At 38.7% G+C, this 19098-nt stretch overlaps 1 protein-coding gene and 1 long non-coding RNA gene across 3 annotated transcripts; one reads left to right on the top strand and one right to left on the bottom strand.

The window, feature by feature from the left end:
* The first annotated feature begins 836 nt into the window (after positions 1-836).
* On the top strand, positions 837-8520 carry LOC116736489 (uncharacterized). 2 transcript variants are annotated; one of them, XR_004342576.1, is made up of 3 exons: positions 837-1578; positions 6052-6265; positions 7264-8520. It is a non-coding gene; the product is annotated as an uncharacterized LOC116736489 (long non-coding RNA). The 2 variants fall into 2 exon arrangements; XR_004342575.1 differs by having other exon boundaries at positions 6052-8520.
* A 7620-nt stretch (positions 8521-16140) lies between these two features.
* On the bottom strand, positions 16141-19025 carry fam3c (FAM3 metabolism regulating signaling molecule C). The gene is made up of 10 exons (XM_032589760.1): positions 18911-19025; positions 18517-18573; positions 18323-18427; positions 18177-18203; positions 17619-17742; positions 17371-17429; positions 17235-17285; positions 17077-17161; positions 16862-16988; positions 16141-16648 (listed from the first exon to the last, which is right to left on the bottom strand). The coding sequence occupies exons 2-10, from the start codon at positions 18530-18532 to the stop codon at positions 16559-16561; spliced, it is 684 nt and encodes a 227-aa protein (XP_032445651.1). The 5' UTR covers positions 18533-18573; positions 18911-19025; the 3' UTR covers positions 16141-16558.
* Between the last annotated feature and the right edge of the window lie 73 nt (positions 19026-19098).

The raw sequence follows: 19098 nt of genomic DNA, 5'->3' as shown, positions 1-19098 counted from the left end.
TGTGTTATTAGGGAATTAAATGAGAAAACATAAAGCAGCAATAATTAGATTAGGAGATTTGATCATGGGGGAAAAACAAAACAAAACATGTACTCTCAGCTGAATAAGTGCAACTACAACAAAAATGACAATGGAAATCCCACAATAAGGATTTGTGCTTTACTAGTTACTTTGGAAAATATGAATACCATTACACTAAAATCCTATAATCCAGACGTTTATTTCTGGAATCCGTGTTTAGGCTGCAGCCTGGTTGTTGTCTCTGTGTTGTGCCTTGTTATTGGAGCGTGATGCTCCTCACGTACCACTTGTAGCCAATAGCAGCTGCTGTCTTTCTCGTTCTTGCCAAGTTTAATATCGACGCCAAACGTCATAAAAGCTGATGAAGCACCCAGAGGCCTAACAGTGCTGCCTTTCTTCATTTCAAGTTTTAGTTGAGCAGCGCAATGTTGCAATACAAGTACAATCCTGTCCCTTTATTTCTGTCTGTTTCAAGTGAACTTTTGATTGCTGCAGCTGTCTTACTTTAGGTTTTTCGTCTTTCATGTTATTGTGTTGGTTATATATTTTATGATACCATGTGGTGACAAAAATATCCACTGTGTGAGTTTTCAGTCTGTGGCAATTTTGTGAAACTAAACAAGGAGAAAAACTAAAAATAACCTGTGAAGGTTAGATTTTGTGATGATCCCATAAAAGTGGCAGGAGGCTAAAGAAAGGATTATCTACACTTATTGACTTTGTTTGTAAAGATGTCTTTTTATTGTGGTTAACATTACTCTTTATTTCTTGGACAAAACTGATGAAAACAGCCCAAGCGCCGGATGCAAATGAACTCAGAACGAAGCAGAGGAAAATACCAATGAAAAGCTGTCATTTACAGATGAGATCCTAAGCTGTGCGGTCAAATAAAGAGTTAACAAAGCACATTTAAACTCGACAGCTTCAGCAAATCCTTTCTTTCACATCTATCTGTAGACTCAACGTGAGAGAAAGCCATCTGGGTTTTCTTTTTTTTTTTTTCTTCCGCCCCCTAATTTTACACAGAACAAACACGCCACTTTCCAGTAGGTCAGCCAATTTCCCCACCGCCAGCGACTGCATACAGTGTTTGCTTTACCAACATTATCGCAGGAAACCAGCAACACCTGCTGTAGAAGGTGTAACGTAGAAAGAGAGAGAGGTTCGCCCTTACCGGTCAGAGAATGGATCGGTAAGGACAAACTTACTGATGTAACAAAGACGTTTGGGAGGTTTAAAGCATCATGTGTTTGATTATGAAAGACTGACACTTCTGGAGTTTGTTTTTTTTTTCTTTTCTGGTCAGCCACACTTCAGTGCAAGGCAGACAAAATTAGAATCCAGACTCACTGTGGCTTAAAGGTAATGGCTGCTGACGTGAATGCCACAGCTGCTCGACCGCCACAGTTTTTTTTTTCCGTGTGTGTGCATCACCTGTTTGCGAAGCTTTGCTCCGTGAAGGGTCACCTTTGCTTGCGTGACTAAATGTTTTAGCATGTTCAGTGTTTCTCGATTTACTGCTGCAGCACTTCCTTCTTTCTAGGAAAACCTCAATAGGTCAGTGGATGTGTCTTTTCTTTACAGTACACAGCGCACATACAGGTGCAAACATTTAGTGAATGCACAAAGAAAACATTCAGAGACGGATAGAGAGAACTTTCTACTGTCAGGATCTCGGGTTAGTTTATGGATTTTCTGAGTTTGTAGTTTTTTTTTATTCCTTACCTGTGTTTGTGCCTCTCTTTCCAATCCATATCCATGATTTGATTTTTGAAATTGTATTTATTTATTCTTGAAATTCCATTAAAGTATGGAAATCTAATCATGTTTTCCATCTCAGTTTGCTATTTTGACATCCTGTTTAATGGGCACTGGAAGTGCTTCAGTTTAATTTTTGATAATTTTGAGAAATTCAGAATATTTTGCACCATTATATTGTGTCTATATACTCCTTCCTCCATGGTCACAATTCAGAGATAACAAAAGAGGGATAAACAATATTTTAGTGATTCTTTGACACAACAGAAACCTGGTTATTTGTTACATTTCTGCAGCCATGTAATCAACCGCAATCCTAGTTCCCATTAAGCAAACCTGTTTCCATTTACCTGATTGCTGCCAGCAGTATTTATCTGCATTTTTTTTCGTGCCCCACTCCTTAAAAGCCTCTACCGACACCACATACCTAAAGTCTTGTCTGTCTAGTACTGTTAGTATTAACGTTTCTGTTTTGTTTTCAAGTTTTAGTTCAGCAGCACAAGGCTGCTACTTGGAACCTGTAGCTGGATCAATTTAGCCTTTTAGAGAGAGAGAGAAAAAAACTGCAGTCCTTTTCCTCTCAATCATTTTTCAATCGCCTTAGTGTTTTTTTTTTACTAGTGAGGGAAGGTTTTTCTTTTAAAAAAAAGAAGCATGTTGGGATGTTAAAAATGCAGAAAACAGAATTTATTCAGCAAAAAGCCGCTTAAATAAAACATTTTATTATTTCAGTCACACTTAAAGTTCATTTTGTGCCTCTTCATTACATTTGAAGTGTTTAGCCCATCCTGAACAGACACTACTCAGTTTTCAGCTCATCTGACTCCATTAATCACTGAGAACATGTTCCACTTTCACAGGGAAAAAATTAAATCCATGTTTTGTCAAATCTATAAGTATCTTTTTAATATGAGAAATTTGCTTTAACCTGTCGGATGTTTGAAATAAACATTAAACCATTCTAGGATATTTTGCAGTTCTGTCACAATAATTATCAATTTTAAGAACTTTTTTGTAACTTTTAAAGCTTTATAAACATGAAGACAAATATACATTATGAACATGTTGCGCCCTGGCTTGCTGGTTGTGCAGCATAGCTGAAAACTAAAGGAGAGTGTTTGCAACAGTGGAACTCCTTTGATCTGAGCTTGAGATCACTGGATTATTTATTTTTTTGAATCGAAGCCAAAGTTTGTGGGGCTTTTTGCTCATGTAAACTTTATTTTTATATCAGTTTACAAAGAAGTTGCCTCAAGTGCTGCACAGCAAAACAATTGATAGTTAAAAGGAAAAATCAGAGGGAAAACCCACACAGATGACATGAATAAACCAATTTGTTTAAAAAAGGAAAAAGTATAATGTGAAATTGGCTCTATTTAATTCAAAGGCCAAAAAATAAAGGTGGAGATGTGAAAGTACTTTTAAAAAAAACCCTGGAGATTCAGAACAGATGCTACATGGATCAGTTTATTATTTGAAAGTTTGAGGCTGCAACAGAGAAGGCACGATCGCCTCTCATTTTCTGCAAAAACTGTGAAAATCTAATATCAGCTGGATGTTTTTTATTGTTCTACTGTTGTTGAGAAGTAATTTCATCCTGAAAGGTGACTAAATAAAACAATAACTGCTTCTGTATGTGTTTTTTTTTTTAACGCTGCTTTTTTTTAGATTTCTGAGTACGCACCTTCACTATTACACAGCTCCACGAACATCATTTAAAAGACTAAAAATTATGGGACAAAATTACATCTTCTTCAGCCAGTAATAAGAAAATTGACCAGCATCTTCTAAAACGGATGAAGAATTTGGTAGATTTCCCCAGATCATTTAACAATTGAAGCAATAATAATAGCCGTCAATGTATGTTAAAACATTAATAAATGTAGGTGTTTAAAAAAAAAAAAGGTAAACGAAGCAATCTGAAACCAGCAGGTATTTTAAAGTTTTTGAACTGCTGTTTTGCTGAGTTGTTCCTGGAAATATCATCAGCCAGGACTGAATGCTGAGCACCCTGGGATTTTATATGAGCTGTTCTTTAGTTCTGGCTCACTGACGCCTGATAAACTCGACTCCTTAAGACCTGAAGGTGTTGTCTTGGTATGAAGCTGAAGCTGGCCCGGCGCCGTATTAACGTTTCTGCATACGCAGCTCTTCCAGTTCTGCTTGATTTAAGCTAAAAAACACATAATAAACACACCTCTTTAAAGATTGAACCAAATACCTACATTTAATGGCTCAGTTTAGGCTTTTTTTTTTACGGCCATATTGGAGCCTTTCCCTTCCTTATAAGGCATAAGTTAACATTTCAACATCACCGGGGGAGGGGCAACAGTTATCTAGGAGCACAGGTCAAAGTTGGGAAAGATAGCTGTAACCCACCCGCACAAAAATAGGACGAGGCTCGAGATCCTCTCATTACGAACCGGAATAAAGCATTCATTTTCTTCATATTGGAAAACGGGGCAAATTTGAGGATCAAAAGGAAACAATACCAATTGAATCAGTTTTTTACTGCAAATGTTTGTAAAGCAGCTGATGATTTAGTGTCTTGTTCAATAAGATTCTGAAAATAATTCTAAAAGAACAACAACAACAAAACAAAGTCCACCTTCTGTCTGTGGAGCACACACTGGGACGCTTGCCAACATCTTTGAATCATAATCCTTAATCTTAAACCACCCAGCAGCTCCCATGTGGCAGAAGCAAACTTTAGGTCTTCCACAAATAATCAACAAATGCGCTCGTTTTCCAGGAGGGAACAAAACAAGTTATTAATAGGGATATTTAAGAATCAGTGTGTACTGGCTTCTGCTATACACGTACGTATTTTGTCTGGGAAGAAATATAGAATGGAGATTAACAGAGAAATTGATAATGACAGGGGAGGAAGGTCGGGAAATATTAAGTGAATAAAGGCTGGTTGGACATTTTAAAATGCCAGGTGAGAGACGTGTTATACGTGTGACTAAAAAAGCCTCCATGTAGTTTGCGAGGTGTTTCATTGTTGCTTCAGACAGTGTTACATGCCTCTATAGGCGTCCTCCTGTGCCGTGCGTCATTCATTCGTCCCTGGTGAACTTTAAATGCCATTAAAGAATAGCAAGACCTCTGCCATTAGTGTAACAGGAGCTAATGACTGAGAGCTCTAGGAACCGAACACACACTCGCAATCAGTTTGCATCAAGAGGGTAGACCCTCAATCTCAGGCATACCAGAAGCCATTATCACTCCTCTGTTTTTTTCTTCTTTTTTTTTCTTCATAGCACTAATGTGGATATGTGTGAGAGGGAGTAAATGAATGTGACTATCTGAGGGAGACAGAAGAATGGGGATTGAAATTATAGCTGGGTGGGGTGGGGGGCATCAAGAGACGAGACCCTCAATGTCACCCTCACGGTCTCCTGGAGGCGCTTGGGGAAAAATGGGAAGTCGTCTTATTTTCCCCACACTGAGAGGCGGCCACATCTCTTCCAGTAAACTATAATTATCACCAAACGGATGCAGATTACAGCGGGTGGGAGCGGTGAGGATTCTGAACAATGGCGCAGAAAATGATAGGCCTGTTATTGAGGTGGTATAATAATGGCAAATGGATCTTAAATGAGCTGATTCTGTGGCTCACAATGAATTTCTCATCCAAGCCGATGAAGACCGAGTTGGGGGGGCGGGAACGCGGTCACTGGGCACAAGATTTGTTGCTGGTAATTGTGCTCGGCTGAATCCCAGGTACCGTAGACGGAGGGGGAAAAAAATAAGTGGTATCCTGGTATTTTTTTCCTTTAATGCTCTGCTAATGAAATTGCTGTGGGTTAAATTGGAATTTTGAAGTCCAATTTCATGAGCTTCTCTTTAAAGCATGGGAGTGACTGAACGGGCTGCGGGCCATATTTAGAGAGCTCCAGGCCGACTGGTTTCGTGTTTCAATGCGGCTCGTGTAACATAGGAGGCCGGTCGCTTTGACGGGGGGGCATAGATCAGAAATGTTGTGAAGAAAGAATCCAACTCGATGCCGCCGGCTCTAAAATGAAACACACATGGCTCTGCGGTGGTGGATGTATACACAAGCAATCATGCTGACGGTGAAACTCACAGGCAGATCTAAAGATGCAGTTCGGAGACATAAACATTCGCATTTATGACTTGACATTTGGAAACGGTTTGTTGAGCTGACGCCCTCGCCGTCCAACCAATCACCTTAACAGTGTGTTTTTCTCAGTCGTCTTATCAGTCCTGTTTTAACACCACCACCTTTTTTCTCTTCCACACATACAGAGTAAACACCATGGCCACTCCCCTCGTCTCCTATCACCAGGTATTTCTGGATCCTCATTGGCTACCTGCAGGCCCAGCTTGCAACACCTCCCGAGGGTTCATTGACCTCCACTCCCTCTGTCTCTGTGAAACAACAACGTCGACTTGAAAGAATCTGCATAAAGTCAGCTGCAGTGACTAATCTACGTGGATAAACACCCACCTGCATTCTGAGGTAATGCTTTGCACAGCTTGTCCTGCTTCATGAAGTCTGCACATTCAGCACTTGCTGCTCCTCTTTCCGTTCTGTCCTCCATCAAAAAAAAAAAAAAAAACAAGCCAACGGACTTCTGCTCGAGTGTTTTAGCACATTTATGGAAACTTGGAGAGTGGTGTTTTTTATGCAAACAACAAGGTGAAGCTGTGAGGTGTGATATACAGTTCACACTTCAGGCTCCTCGCGGTTCAGCCAGAAGTTATTTTGTACCAGGATTCACATAGAAATGTGAAACTGGGCCGTTCCCATAAGGTCTGCGTATTTACGCGCGCCATGAGGCGGAGGTGGAGGTTAAACCTACACACCTGCAGCCTTTTTATGGAAGCGAAAACAGCCTGCAGACAGGGCTAAGTTCATACATGACGGGGAATTCTGAGCTGCGGTAATATTTACTGTTAGCTTGGCAACTTTTCAAAGCATACATGCAAAACTAGTAAAGCAACATAGCAGCGACAGCCGGATTGTAGCGACTCGGCTTGCTCGCCATTCTGAGATGTTTGCAGAAAAACAGCTACAAGCTTTAATACAGCCCCATAATTCATGGATTCCTTTAAATGTATTTAGTTTCGAAGCCATTTCACTGTAAAGTGCTTTCATTGACCCATTTATGAATAATGCCGTGCTAATAAACGTGCCTCTACTTGCCAGGCCTACAGATGGTGTTTCGGTTTAAGCTATTCAGTGCTATAATCATGCTTTTTACAGTGTTAAGCTGTCATGAAAACAGTCACACTCACAGATTTATCCTGCTGGACTTTTACCTGGTTCTGCTGTTCAAGAGGCTGAGCAGATATCTACTATTTTTCTCTGCAAAACATAACCACGGGATAAAAATGTAACTTTTCATTCTTCGCATTGTACATGTGGTGGAAAACCGGCATTACACATTACATATAGCAAATCATTTCCGTGTAACCATGGTGGTGGCAGCATCATGCAGGTATGCTTTTCCTCAGCAGGGACAGAGGCGATGGGAAGATGACGGGAGCTGAATATATCCTGAAAGAAAAGCTACAAAAGACTTGAGACTGAAGTGGCAACAAAAAGCCAGATGCACAAGAGAATGATCGACTCATATCGATGTGTTCAAAGTCTAAACCAAAATCTCGTTCAGCTTAAAAATGTCTTTTCACAAACACTCTATTAATTTTGACTTAGCTCAAACTACTTTGTGAATTCACAAAAGTGTAAAAGCTTAAATGTGCAAAGTCGGTAGAGATCTACTGCAAACGAATTGCTGCTGTAACTGTTCTACAAAGTGTTGCCTGAATGTTAATGGTGAATGAACCACAGTTCTTCATTTTTTCTTACACTTTAGAATTGTATACTATTTTATCTTGGTCGATCATGTAAGCAAACAATAACATTCGTTGAATTTTGTGGCTGTAATGGGACAGAATGTGAAAAACTTTAAGCAGAGTAAAAGTTTTTACATGTGTTTACTCTGTTTAAATACATGTAAAAGTATTTATTTATTCATGTCCACAAATTATAGTTGCATGGACTTTATGTGGAAGAAAAGATAAGATCATACACAATCTTTAATTTTAGTAACAAAAAAGAGGCAAAAAACCTTAAAAATTAAATTTTGTCCTTTTATATGAAATATTCTTTTTTTTCTCTCAAATTTTTTGAACAGTATGGAATTGATTGAATCACAATGAAAAGCCTTAAAAAAAAACCAAAATGTTTAAATTAAACAAGCTATTATCAGAGGTTTTATCCATTTGTACGTCCGATTCCAGAGGGGTCAGTGCCTCTCCGGTCATGAACGTCACGCCAACGTCACTGATCTGTTTGGTATTCAGACGATGACACAGAAGTTTATGGACTGGCGCCCAGGTGAACATCCGTGTCATTTCATTTTAGGGTAACACCGTACCCTAAAATGAAACAAACACTTTAAGAATTAGAACATCAGTTGGTGGAACAAACAACATAATGATCGCAATCTGTGGGAAGCAGCTACCACTCATGACTAACCAACTAACAACCCATTTCTGGACCAAAAGTCAATCTATAGCAATAAAGGTTTTAGTACAACGTAATTTGATCAATTGCTCATTTTGGCACTGTAGAAATATTTACCCCTCTTGTTGTCTTCAGATTACATTTGTCACATTCCTACCTCAGACATTTTCTATTAGAATTTTCTGAAACACCAGAATAAATGAAGTAGAAGGACATCATGTGTCTTTATCTACCAAATACAATCTGCCTGCGTGTAATTGAGTCTCTGAATAAATATCATCTGCTGTGTTCAAACCTGTTGAATGAGGCCACTTTAAGAATATACTTTATGGTTTACTTGCAAAACCCTTAACGTGGGGTGTGACCCTAAACACATCATCCTCAAGCATAGGGAAACTTGGTGGAAGGAGCATCCTGCTGTGTGAGTGTTTAGCATGTTCCAAGAAGCTGATCAATCAGAGATTGATTTCTCTGAATGCACGGCGATCCTGGAAAATAGTTTTCCGAAAGGCGATGCAAACCTGTTTAAAAAAGGTCAGAATACATGACTGGTCTAAATAACATGGTGAGCTGACCTTATTGCGTAACAATGTCTTGATTTAATTTTATTTTAGTAGTCGTACTAAATGTCTTCTCAAACAAAAGGAGTTAAATCATCGGACTCGTATACTAACCCATAAAAGTAACTTTTATTGACATTTACAGCATGACAAACACATTTATGTAATGTAAGAGGGCCATATAAAAGCCCAGCCTAAATGTGTAATAAGAAGGTGACTGCTGCTTTCGCTGGTCAAAAATAGTAAAAGAATATAAATATCAAAACATTTTTTTTCTTGTATATCAGTACAAGCTGATCTGTTTATCTAATAATTTAAAAAAGACCCTTATTATATAAAAATGCGATGTTTTTTTTTCTTCTTTCAAAATCAAACAATCTCAAAATCTTGCGTTATTCTAGAAAGACAAGCAGCTGTACAATAAGAGGAAATCCTTCAAGACCAACTGATCCGCCTTATCTATGTTCATTGCATTGTCTGTCTGCGCTGTCAAAATGAAGCATTCTAAATGGTTAGTTTTATTTCACTTGTCTTCAAACAGACATTTCATTCTTATTTTAGAGCTATGTTAAAAAAAATAAAACAAAACCGTAAGATAAAAATCATCTAGATTGGAATGTTTCCCATTGTAGAAGACAAAACAGACTCGCTCACATTAACTGGGCGGAGCACAGAACTGCAACGTCCAGATCGAGCTTTCCATCTGAGTGATGTTATCAGGAAGGAGGTGCCAACATCAACTGCTCCAACAAGAATGAAAAACAAACTGCAGTCATATGATTTTAGCTTCATCTAAATATTTCTCTGATTGACAACTGCCATCTTTGCATCCACCATGACCTGCATGATGCTGTCAGGGAGAAGTTTGCTCTACGACAACAAAAAGAGCATTGCAATTTTGTTATCGTAGCTCGATCTGGAGAAGTTTGAATACAAATGCTCGTCATACATTTTCAACTTTTCTTAGAAATGATTCTTTATCTTCAAATTTAGGAGGAAGATGTTTCTTTCAAACTACGCTCCACTTTGTTTGGGTCCAACACACAAAATGAAAGAAAGATTAAAAATATGAATCTGTTCCTGGAGTATGAATACTTTTGAAACGCTATCTAAATTTAGATTGTAAGAAAAATCTTCTAAAAATGTTTGTTAAATAAGGAAAAACTATTCTAAGAAAGGCCCCAAACTGGGGGGAAAACATTAAAGAAGGTGTGTACTGTACAGTCACTGTTACGCATGACTTGGTAAAACCACAATCCAGGGTCGGTCCCTAACAAAGAAGCCCACCCATGTCTGGAACCTCCTTTTTGTTAAACATTTTCTTCATTGCTGCAGCACACCATGATTATGACTGAGACTGCATGAAGACTGCTGATGTTGAAACTATGGCGTAGTTAAACACTGCTCATCCCTGCATGCAGGTTTTGACTCAGACTGGGGCTGGGGAGGCTTTTGTTTCTGGTTATTTTAAAAGCTGAGAACAGCAGAAATCATGTACACATACTGTATTATTATCTGGGTTACTGTGGTGTTCTTCAGTTTGAAAAATACTCATTGTTGAGCTTAAGATATAAAATGTTCCGGAAGATATCATTTTGATTTAACAGTTGCTTGTTGTGTATGACAATTGTAAATGAGTTTTTTTTCTTTTCTTTTTTATTTTTTGGAAACTTTCCTAAACCTAATCTTTTTATTATGTTTCCACAGCTTCTATGAGGGGTGCAGTAAACTGATATTAGTAACGCAAACGCAGCACAAAAAGAAGAGTACAGGCTGCTGTTATACTATCCGTTTCTTTGGAATGAATTCACAGTTTAAGGACGGAGGAGCGCGATCAGGAAAAGTTAAAAGGACTCTCGTCTAGACTGTTGCATAATGTATGAGGCAGATTTTGCGGTCAGGAGTCCTTAAGCCACGTAAACAATATTCTTCCACAGAGTCTGCATGAAATACAAGAAAACAACCATGAAGTCCAACGCTTTATCTTTTTATTGGATGCAACAAAATCGTTCTAGACGGCTGTAAAAGATAAAGCAAACTAGTTCCCTGTACTAAAAATATTATCTATCTATATTTTCTTATAAAAATCAGATGTAGGGGAATGATTTGATGCAGGTACGCTAATTGACACTGAACACTACGAATGAACATATGAACACTCGAAAAAAAAATATTGTATTTTGCTAATTCTCTACTTATTACAAAATACCAGTGATTAAAATCTGAATCTACCCTCGGCCTGGAATGAATCACCCACAGGCGGACTCTGCTTTCTAATTACGTGACTTTTGGATGCGGCATTTGGCACTTGATTTTATTCAGGGGCATCAGAGTAAAGGGGTGAATGCATTTCCACAATATATTCAGAGGTTTACTAGCAAAATAAATTTGAAAACCACGGACCTTAGTTATTGCACTGCTTATTTTTTTTTATCTGTCTCATAAGATCTGAATAAAATACATTGAGTTTTTTGGCTGTAGCATGAGAGAATTGGGGAAAAAAATGAAAGAGATTTGAATATTTCTGCAAGGCACCCAGTAATATTAAATAGTTGCAAGTTTGCACTGCTCCTACTCACAGCAAGAGGGCTATAGGTCAACTCCCAGCTGGGGCCTCCCTGGGTTGTGTTTGTGTGTGTGGGGGTTTTCTCTGGGCGTTCTGGTTTCCTCCCACAGTCCAAAACAAGCATCTTCGCTTAATTGGCAACTCTATTTTTGGTTTCTATGTGTGTATATTTGTCTTTATGTTCCTTTGCGAATATGCCATCCCTCTCGCTGGAAAAGGCTCCAATCCTTCTGCAAAATTGAAAAAGGATCTTTTCATTTTTAAACTCAAGTACAAATGCTAAATGTTTTTATAAATTTCTTTTTCTGCACATCCTATGGCATGCCCAAACTGATAAATGTCTTTCAAACCTTCCATAAAGTTCATGCAATTATACCCGCTTCCTTAGGCAAGGTTGCTGCTGTTGCACAACAGCAGCATATCAAACTCAGACTGGTTTGTGGTTTCTAAAGGTCACGCTTACACTGGTCTAAAGTTCTTCACCAGCAGTGATCCGATCCGCCTCTGCTTCCTGACCCAGAGTTGCAGCTGTGCTGCAGAAAATCAAGATGATGGCAATGAATGAAATCTTTGTTTTCCACCCAAGACCAAAGAGAGCATGTATGTACATGAGTGAGGGACCAAGTTAGACATTACCAACGGCAAAAAAACTTTAAGATGTTTTCATTCTGAGCACATTACTCCTATGTAAACTTTGGTTTACAGAAAAACAGACAGAAGTAAAAAAAAAAAAAAAAAACGCAGCACATCAACCTTCTCATTGACAACAAAGAAGTTCAGTTCCACTATATGTAGAGTAGTTTTCAAGGATCCATATAATCAGTTATCGATCCGTGAGAGCATCGCTGGCCTCCGTGGTGTCTGTGCTGAGGTCTGCAGGAAGTTCCCACAGACCCGCAGAGTGTAAACACAGCTGCCTGGATCAGTGTGTGCATTCATGTATGTTGGGAGGGCAGTCATAGGACTGGAGGTGGGGTAGAAAGCTGGGGTGGTGAGGCTGTTGGAGAGGGGAGGGTCGGAGATCCTGAAAGAAACAGTTGTGGATGACACTGAGGGGGTCTTGGGGATAGGCGGGGGGTTAATGCATACAGCTGAAAGTAAACAAGAAGGCCGGGCTTTGTTTGGACTTCAGTATCAGAAAGCAGGAAAGCTGACAGAGAGCATACGATGTATGCATTCAGATAATGATCTGAGTTTGTTCAGTTGCTTGTTGTAGTCTGCTAAACATCAAGAGGAGCCCAAGAGGGGTGCTAATCTTTGTGGATAAAAAAAAGTTTTGAAATATTTACACTGAAAAAGTTACAACCATATACTGTATATGTTGATGCATACCAAACCTAGAAAAAGGCAAAAAAGTAACAAAGAAACAAATAAATCAGTATGTTGTGAAGCAATACAACAGCTGCAGAGAGCTAAAGATTCAGATGACATAAACAACAGAATACCAAAACATTTGGCACATAAAGAAATAACAGTAGAGCATCTCCACAGCACTAAGTTCCTGAGTTATTACAAAAGGTTTAAAAATAGTAAAAAAAAAAAAAAAAAACTGCCTGCAAATTTACCCTGAGACAAGTATGAAGATTCAAAACTTTATTATTTAATGTCTTACATCTGAAATGTTTTGAGCAACTAATACTTCTGCAATGCTAAATATTTTCAAATGTATATGAAATATTGTGTTTCTGAACTCATTTCACTTGTCTAAACCAATCTGGAAATAGAGGACTATATAGTCTGCAGTATAATTTCAGTCAGTATAGTCCTAATTCTGACTGAAAATATGTTCTGCTTTGGAATCTGCAGGCCGTACGTTAAAGCAGTTATAAAACAGCCTGCCTAGTGTTTCGGTTATGTCTGCCATTTGGAACATTGGCATGCCGGAGAATTTTTATCAAAGGTTTCATAGGCATACCGAAAGAACTCCTCAAAAGTTTTCTGTCCGACAAACAGGAGCAGGAGTGTTTTTGGTCAGGCGGTCAAAGGGCAACAGTCAAGGGGTCACAGAGAACTTTGAGCTCTACAGAGACGGCCATCTTTTGTTCACTGGGACGATTTATACTGAGAGCATGAAGACAAAAGTAATAAAGAAACAGATTCTATAGGCCGCCTGTATTTATAATTATGTGCTCTTACATGATGCTTAGATGGAGATGGGCTGGATTCACACATCATGCACCAGTTAGCTTGTTTTACATAAGACAGCTTCACTCCTACACTTTGTTTTGCAGGAGCTCTGAAGGCATTCTGCCCACATGAGAGAGAGCAATGAGGACACGCACGTCCTGCACACCAGCACATATCTTTCTTTACAATGGAAATAAGTGTGTTGTATCCACATTCCCAGTAACAGGGGGAACCGCTAACAACATAGCCGCTGCCTTCCTTTACAGGCCTGTAAAAACACAGACGGTAAATGGAAAATGGTAGGGAATGGCGTGTGGAGTTTGGGTGACATCAGAGGAAGCGCAGCAGAGTGTTTCCCTCTTCTGCTGCACTGATAGGATGATAGGATAGGTGAATGCTGTTCAGATGACAGGGAGGACGGAAAGGTGAGGACGGAGTGAGACGCTGCAGATCAAATCCTTTCTTACGTACCAGCATGTAGAGTGGTAAAAACAATTTAACATATTAATGAGATTTCCCCACAAATTCTTGATATTTGTATGTATTTTATGCTTTTCATAAGGCTTCTGGTCTTGTCTGATGCTAAAATTAAACCAAAATCAGCAGTTTTTACACTTTGTCAGAAAACATTATCAGTTTTTAAACTGACATAAGGGACAGCTCAATGCATCATCGATAAAATGTCCCAGAGATATTTGTCAGATTTGATATTTATATATTTAACCAGACAAAGGAAAAAAAACACACTCTTCCCTGCTGTTTACATGTAGCTCATCTAAACAGTGAAGACGCAACAAAACAGATGAGACAGGGTTTGATTAAAATATAGTGCAATAGCGCCTCCTGTCGGTCATTGTTTTGTAGAGGAACGAGATAAGAAACTGGAAAAAATATATGCTCATAAAAACATGAATGTGATGCAACAAAATAAGAGATATGTGACCTGTTTAACAGATAAGATTAGTCTGTATAATGATGTGAATTGCACACAGCATTATACTCTGAAGTAAAAGTATTAAAACAGTTGATTGTAGAATGCTGAGTTTATAGGCAACAATAAGCCTTGGGCTTCAGTCTATTCCTTTTTTTTAAAATAATTGTAAAATAGTTTCAATTTGTTTCTTTTTTGTTGTTGTAAGTTTACCAAAATAAAGATAATTTGAATCTGAGTTTAACATTTTGTGAACACAAGGGGCCATCTGGTGGCCAGATAGAGAGCCACTAATACTGTCAGGGTGACGTATTGAAACCAAAAGCTGCAACAGAATTTTATAAAGTATTTTGCTATGTGTGATTTAGTGAGGTTTATGTTTTTAAGTAGAAATATATGTACCGAGTATATACTACTAAAAAGCTGGCATAAGGATATGAAAACGTATGTGGCAGCAAGTTAAAACTTATCTTTTCCACTATTCATCTTCAGAAAACTATCATACATATTTGCACAAATTATATTGACATCTTCCACACAACTGTTGGGGACACCACTGCTTACAATACTTGTTTGAGAGGGATTTTATTTTGTTCTAAAACTTTTAAAACTTTTTTATCTGGCAGAAACCTGGCTGCCGTGAAAAAAGACGTGCCATTGTGGAAAAAATGTTAACATCATCTTAAGCTCAGAAAAACAAACAAAACTGAACTTTTAGGTTAGATTAAGTTGTTTGACTTGTCGGTTATCTTTCAAATACATTTCTAAACAAAATCTTATCAGTGTATCTTTGTCGTAAAGATAGCTTAAAGAGGGATATTAACATGTGGGACAGATAACTTTTCTTTTTTTTTTTTAACCCCTCTAGTGTCCCTTATCCGAAAGTAGGCTGACAGGAACGGGGAAGTCGAGGGGGGAAGACATGCAGCAAATGTCGCCGGGTCCGGGAGTCGAACCCGGGCCGGCCGCGTCGAGGACTCAAGGCCTCCAAATATGGGTCGCGCTATTCCCTACGCCACCACGGCACGCAAACATATAACTTTTCTAAAGAATTTCTAAATGGAGATTTAGATCAAGAGAATACAAATAATGATCCAAACAACAGGCGTATTCTCTTCCTTTGTCAGATTGGAATTGCGAACTGCAGCGCTGGCCTATTCAAATCGTCACCTGCAGCTGAGGTTTGACGTTCTTGTGCAAGCTGAAGCTCCATTGTTCAAATGAAAGAAAAGATTCCATCATCACCAGGGAGGTTTCCTCACTGTGCCAGTCAACATTAACTAGAATAAAACTTTGAGTCTTGTTTGTAGCATTTCATCTTCTGGAGCTACAGCTTAGCTGTAAACTTGTAATCAAAACAAGTTCTTGATTATTATACAGCAGCCATATTTTCCACCTGAGTTTTCATTACTAGTCACCTTAATTAACTTGAGTGGGACTTAGCCTTTCAGTACAAGCAATTCACCAAATAAGAAACTCGGACAAAGAACAGTCTCATTATCATTTATTTATTCTAAGAACTTATATTAATGTTGTAATATTTTTAAATTAAATCTTTTGAATCCAACACTTGGTCTATAGAAATATTTACACATTGCACAGTGAATTTGGTATGCTTGATTACAATCAAAATGATAATTTTCTAAAAAACAAACAACTCCGGAAAGAAGAAAAAAAATTTTTTACCACACTTGTTGGCTACAAAACATATGAAATGGATTAAGGCAGGTTGTAGACAATAGAAAGTTTAGTTCCTAACTACAAAAAGCGGGCAGTGACACTAATTAATGAACAGTGCAAAACCTCAACAGTCTAGCAACGCCAGGTCTTTGGGCTCTAAATATAAGTGTGATGAGAATAACGGAACCAATTTGCTTCACTGTACTTTTATTGTCCGTCCAATTTAAAGCATCCATCTATAACAAAGATGCAAGACGGTGACGGCTTCTATTCTCCCGCCCTGTAGTTTATTACTCTTTTTCAAACTGAAAAGCGGTGTCCAAATCTGCTTTAGGTCCAAATGGAAAGACATCTGACCAATCTGAACTGAGACAGCAGGACAGACCGGCTGAACAGGTGAAACTACAACAGTGGGATCAGGTCTGCCTCTGCGGTATGCAGCCTTCCATCTCCAAGACTTCGGGCCAGCCCTCGTATTTGTTCGTGTCGGCACTGTTCTTTATGTGCTGAAGAGAGGAGAGACAAAAGAAATTCATAACAAACCTGAATAGGTATTTAGCTACGCTAGGCAGGGCTCATTTTTCTTCAGGGTGTAGTGAGCTCAGTGGGATGTGAACTTCTACTGGAACCAACCCAAATGAAATTCCTGACCGTTGGCATTTGGAAATGAAAACAATGAGAGGAGAAGATGCATGAAGGTTGTGGGGAGGTGACGTTACCTGTTCGAATGGGGTTTTGGTCTTGATGCCTTTCCCTCCTACAAAGATCCAGTTGTCCCGGAAACTCAGGTTCCCCACAGCCGAGCTGCCCAGATCTGCAATCAGCTTCCTGGCTTCATCATTGAGTCTATAGAACCAAAGAAATAACATGAAAAAAAACAAGAACAACTCCAGGACATCTAATTCAAATCAGTTGAATCTGTAGGATCCATTACTTTGATGCTGAGTCATCAAATGAAGCCATCATTACGATTGTCCCATCGTCAATTTCTTTGAGAAATTTAATAAATGGAGCCACGTCTATAAAGGATTACAGACCCAGTTAGCACAGTGCAAATATCTTCATATGCCTAATGCGGAAATACATACTGACCTCCTGCCCACATGTCATAATAAGCTGTCTTTAATAGTTCTCCTGTTTTTCCTGGAGAGAAAAAAAAATATTTAGAAATAAAACTAGAAATTTACATGTGAAATTACAAATTTTAGTTTGGAAGGCTGTGTCGTACCATTGAGCAGGGCGATATTGATCCCTCTCCCAACATTGTTCTTTACACTGCTCATTAATCTACAACACAAAGTCAAAGAATCGCATGATTAAAGCCCATCGTTTTTTCACCCCCTGACGTGACCTGTTGTTGTCATCACTCAACATACGAGTTACAAAAGGTTAAACAAAAGCATGTTGATACTACAAACTGTGTATGTGTGTATAATGCTTTCTGCAGTATTATTTTATCGACTGAATTCCACTTACAGTTTGTCCTCTAGGCACATTCTGGGGCCGACCACACTGGCAGCTCCGCTGGTCAGCTTGAAGGCCATGTGTCCAGGTGGACACGCCTTGGAAAGTCCACATTTATGCACAGCTGGCTTTGTGTCTGCGAGCACAGGCAGCAAATACCACATCAATCTATAAATACAGACACCAGTAGCTATGGCAACGATGTGCAATGAGGCTTGAACTTTTTTTTTTTTTTTCTTGAATCATAAACGCACAATGAAGAATAAAATCCAACCTTTCGTCTAAAGTACATTAAGTAATAAATCTAAAAGTAAAGCAGGCATCGTAAACTCTCAGAAAATTGTTCTTTGTATGCTGCAACCTCAGAAAAATGTAGATAAAGTGTTTTTATTGCAACCACACTAATAATTGTCATGCTGAATTACTAAAGTTAAAGGATGGATTTTTCCAAGACTTTCAGTATACAATAATACAACAAGTTATCTTATTTTAAGGCTTTTAAACATCGGACTCTGCATCATTTCACAGCAGTGATTATGCAAAAACAATATTAAAGATGGGAATACGTACGAGCTTCACTTTCTGGCAAAGATCTGGCTAAAAACAGAAAAGTGAAAAAAGTGAGTAAGAAAAACGTCAGTCACATCTATTTTACGGTCAGCGATGCTTAACAACCAGCAGAAAAACACATAAAAAGGACAAAATCCGTCACTCACACATCATGCTGCCTAGTTTGAATTCCACGTTTATCTCCAGCAGCTGAAAAGCCAGAAAGACAGCAAGGAGGAACGCTAAGATGAGCGCCGCTGACTTCAAAATGCCTGCGAGGTAAACACATACAGAGCGTTAAAAACTTTATTTAAAAAAAAAAGGGGGGGAAAAATCATGAATGCATTTATTTAGTACATACCGCTAGCCCTGAACATCTTAGCGAGCCTCCCGCCACGTTTTCTTCACAACCAACAACCTTAAAATTGCGGAACAATTTTTTATCAGCTTTTGTGTTTTTACGTCTGCGCAACAAAGACGGAAGCTCACTCTAAGACGTTAGCTGTGGCTAACAAGTTGTGGCCTGTTAATAACTAATAATAACCACCTTCGGCCTGCGTTATTATCCAAGTAAGGGCAACTAAAACACAACTCATTGGATATGACGCTGACTACCAACAAGCAAGCTGTTTGTAAACGCTAACTAGCACAAACTGCAGCTTTAATCGCTGAACTGGCTTTGTGTCTCCGACTCTATCTGCAAAACTTATTGCAGCTCAGGATTACTAAATGCTTTAACAACTTTTCTTACTTACCGACTCCAGCTCAGCTGGATTTAAACTTCTTTAAGAGACTAGTTAACCGACAGACTGATAGCGCCGAAGCTTCCTGTTGCCCAAGACGAAGAAAACAGGTGAAGATGCGTCACTCTCTCCAGAAAAACATGGATACATAAAGACGGATCTTTTCAATTACACAAACTTATTGAATGGGTCTGGATATG

Source organism: Xiphophorus hellerii, chromosome 17 (assembly GCF_003331165.1).
Source record: "Xiphophorus hellerii strain 12219 chromosome 17, Xiphophorus_hellerii-4.1, whole genome shotgun sequence".
Taxonomy (NCBI): Eukaryota; Metazoa; Chordata; class Actinopteri; order Cyprinodontiformes; family Poeciliidae; genus Xiphophorus; species Xiphophorus hellerii.
The sequence above is the reverse complement of the archived record's forward strand: the minus strand, read 5'-3'. Positions and strand labels throughout refer to the sequence as shown.

What these genes read in the sequence shown, in the direction of transcription:
- fam3c (XM_032589760.1), bottom strand. An exon ending in CAAACTAGGCAGCATGATGT is followed by an intron (nt 18,204 to 18,322) that starts GTGAGTGACGGA and finishes TTCTGTTTTTAG; the next exon opens with CCAGATCTTTGCCAGAAAGT. An exon ending in TTTGATGACTCAGCATCAAA is followed by an intron (nt 16,989 to 17,076) that starts GTAATGGATCCT and finishes TTGGTTCTATAG; the next exon opens with ACTCAATGATGAAGCCAGGA.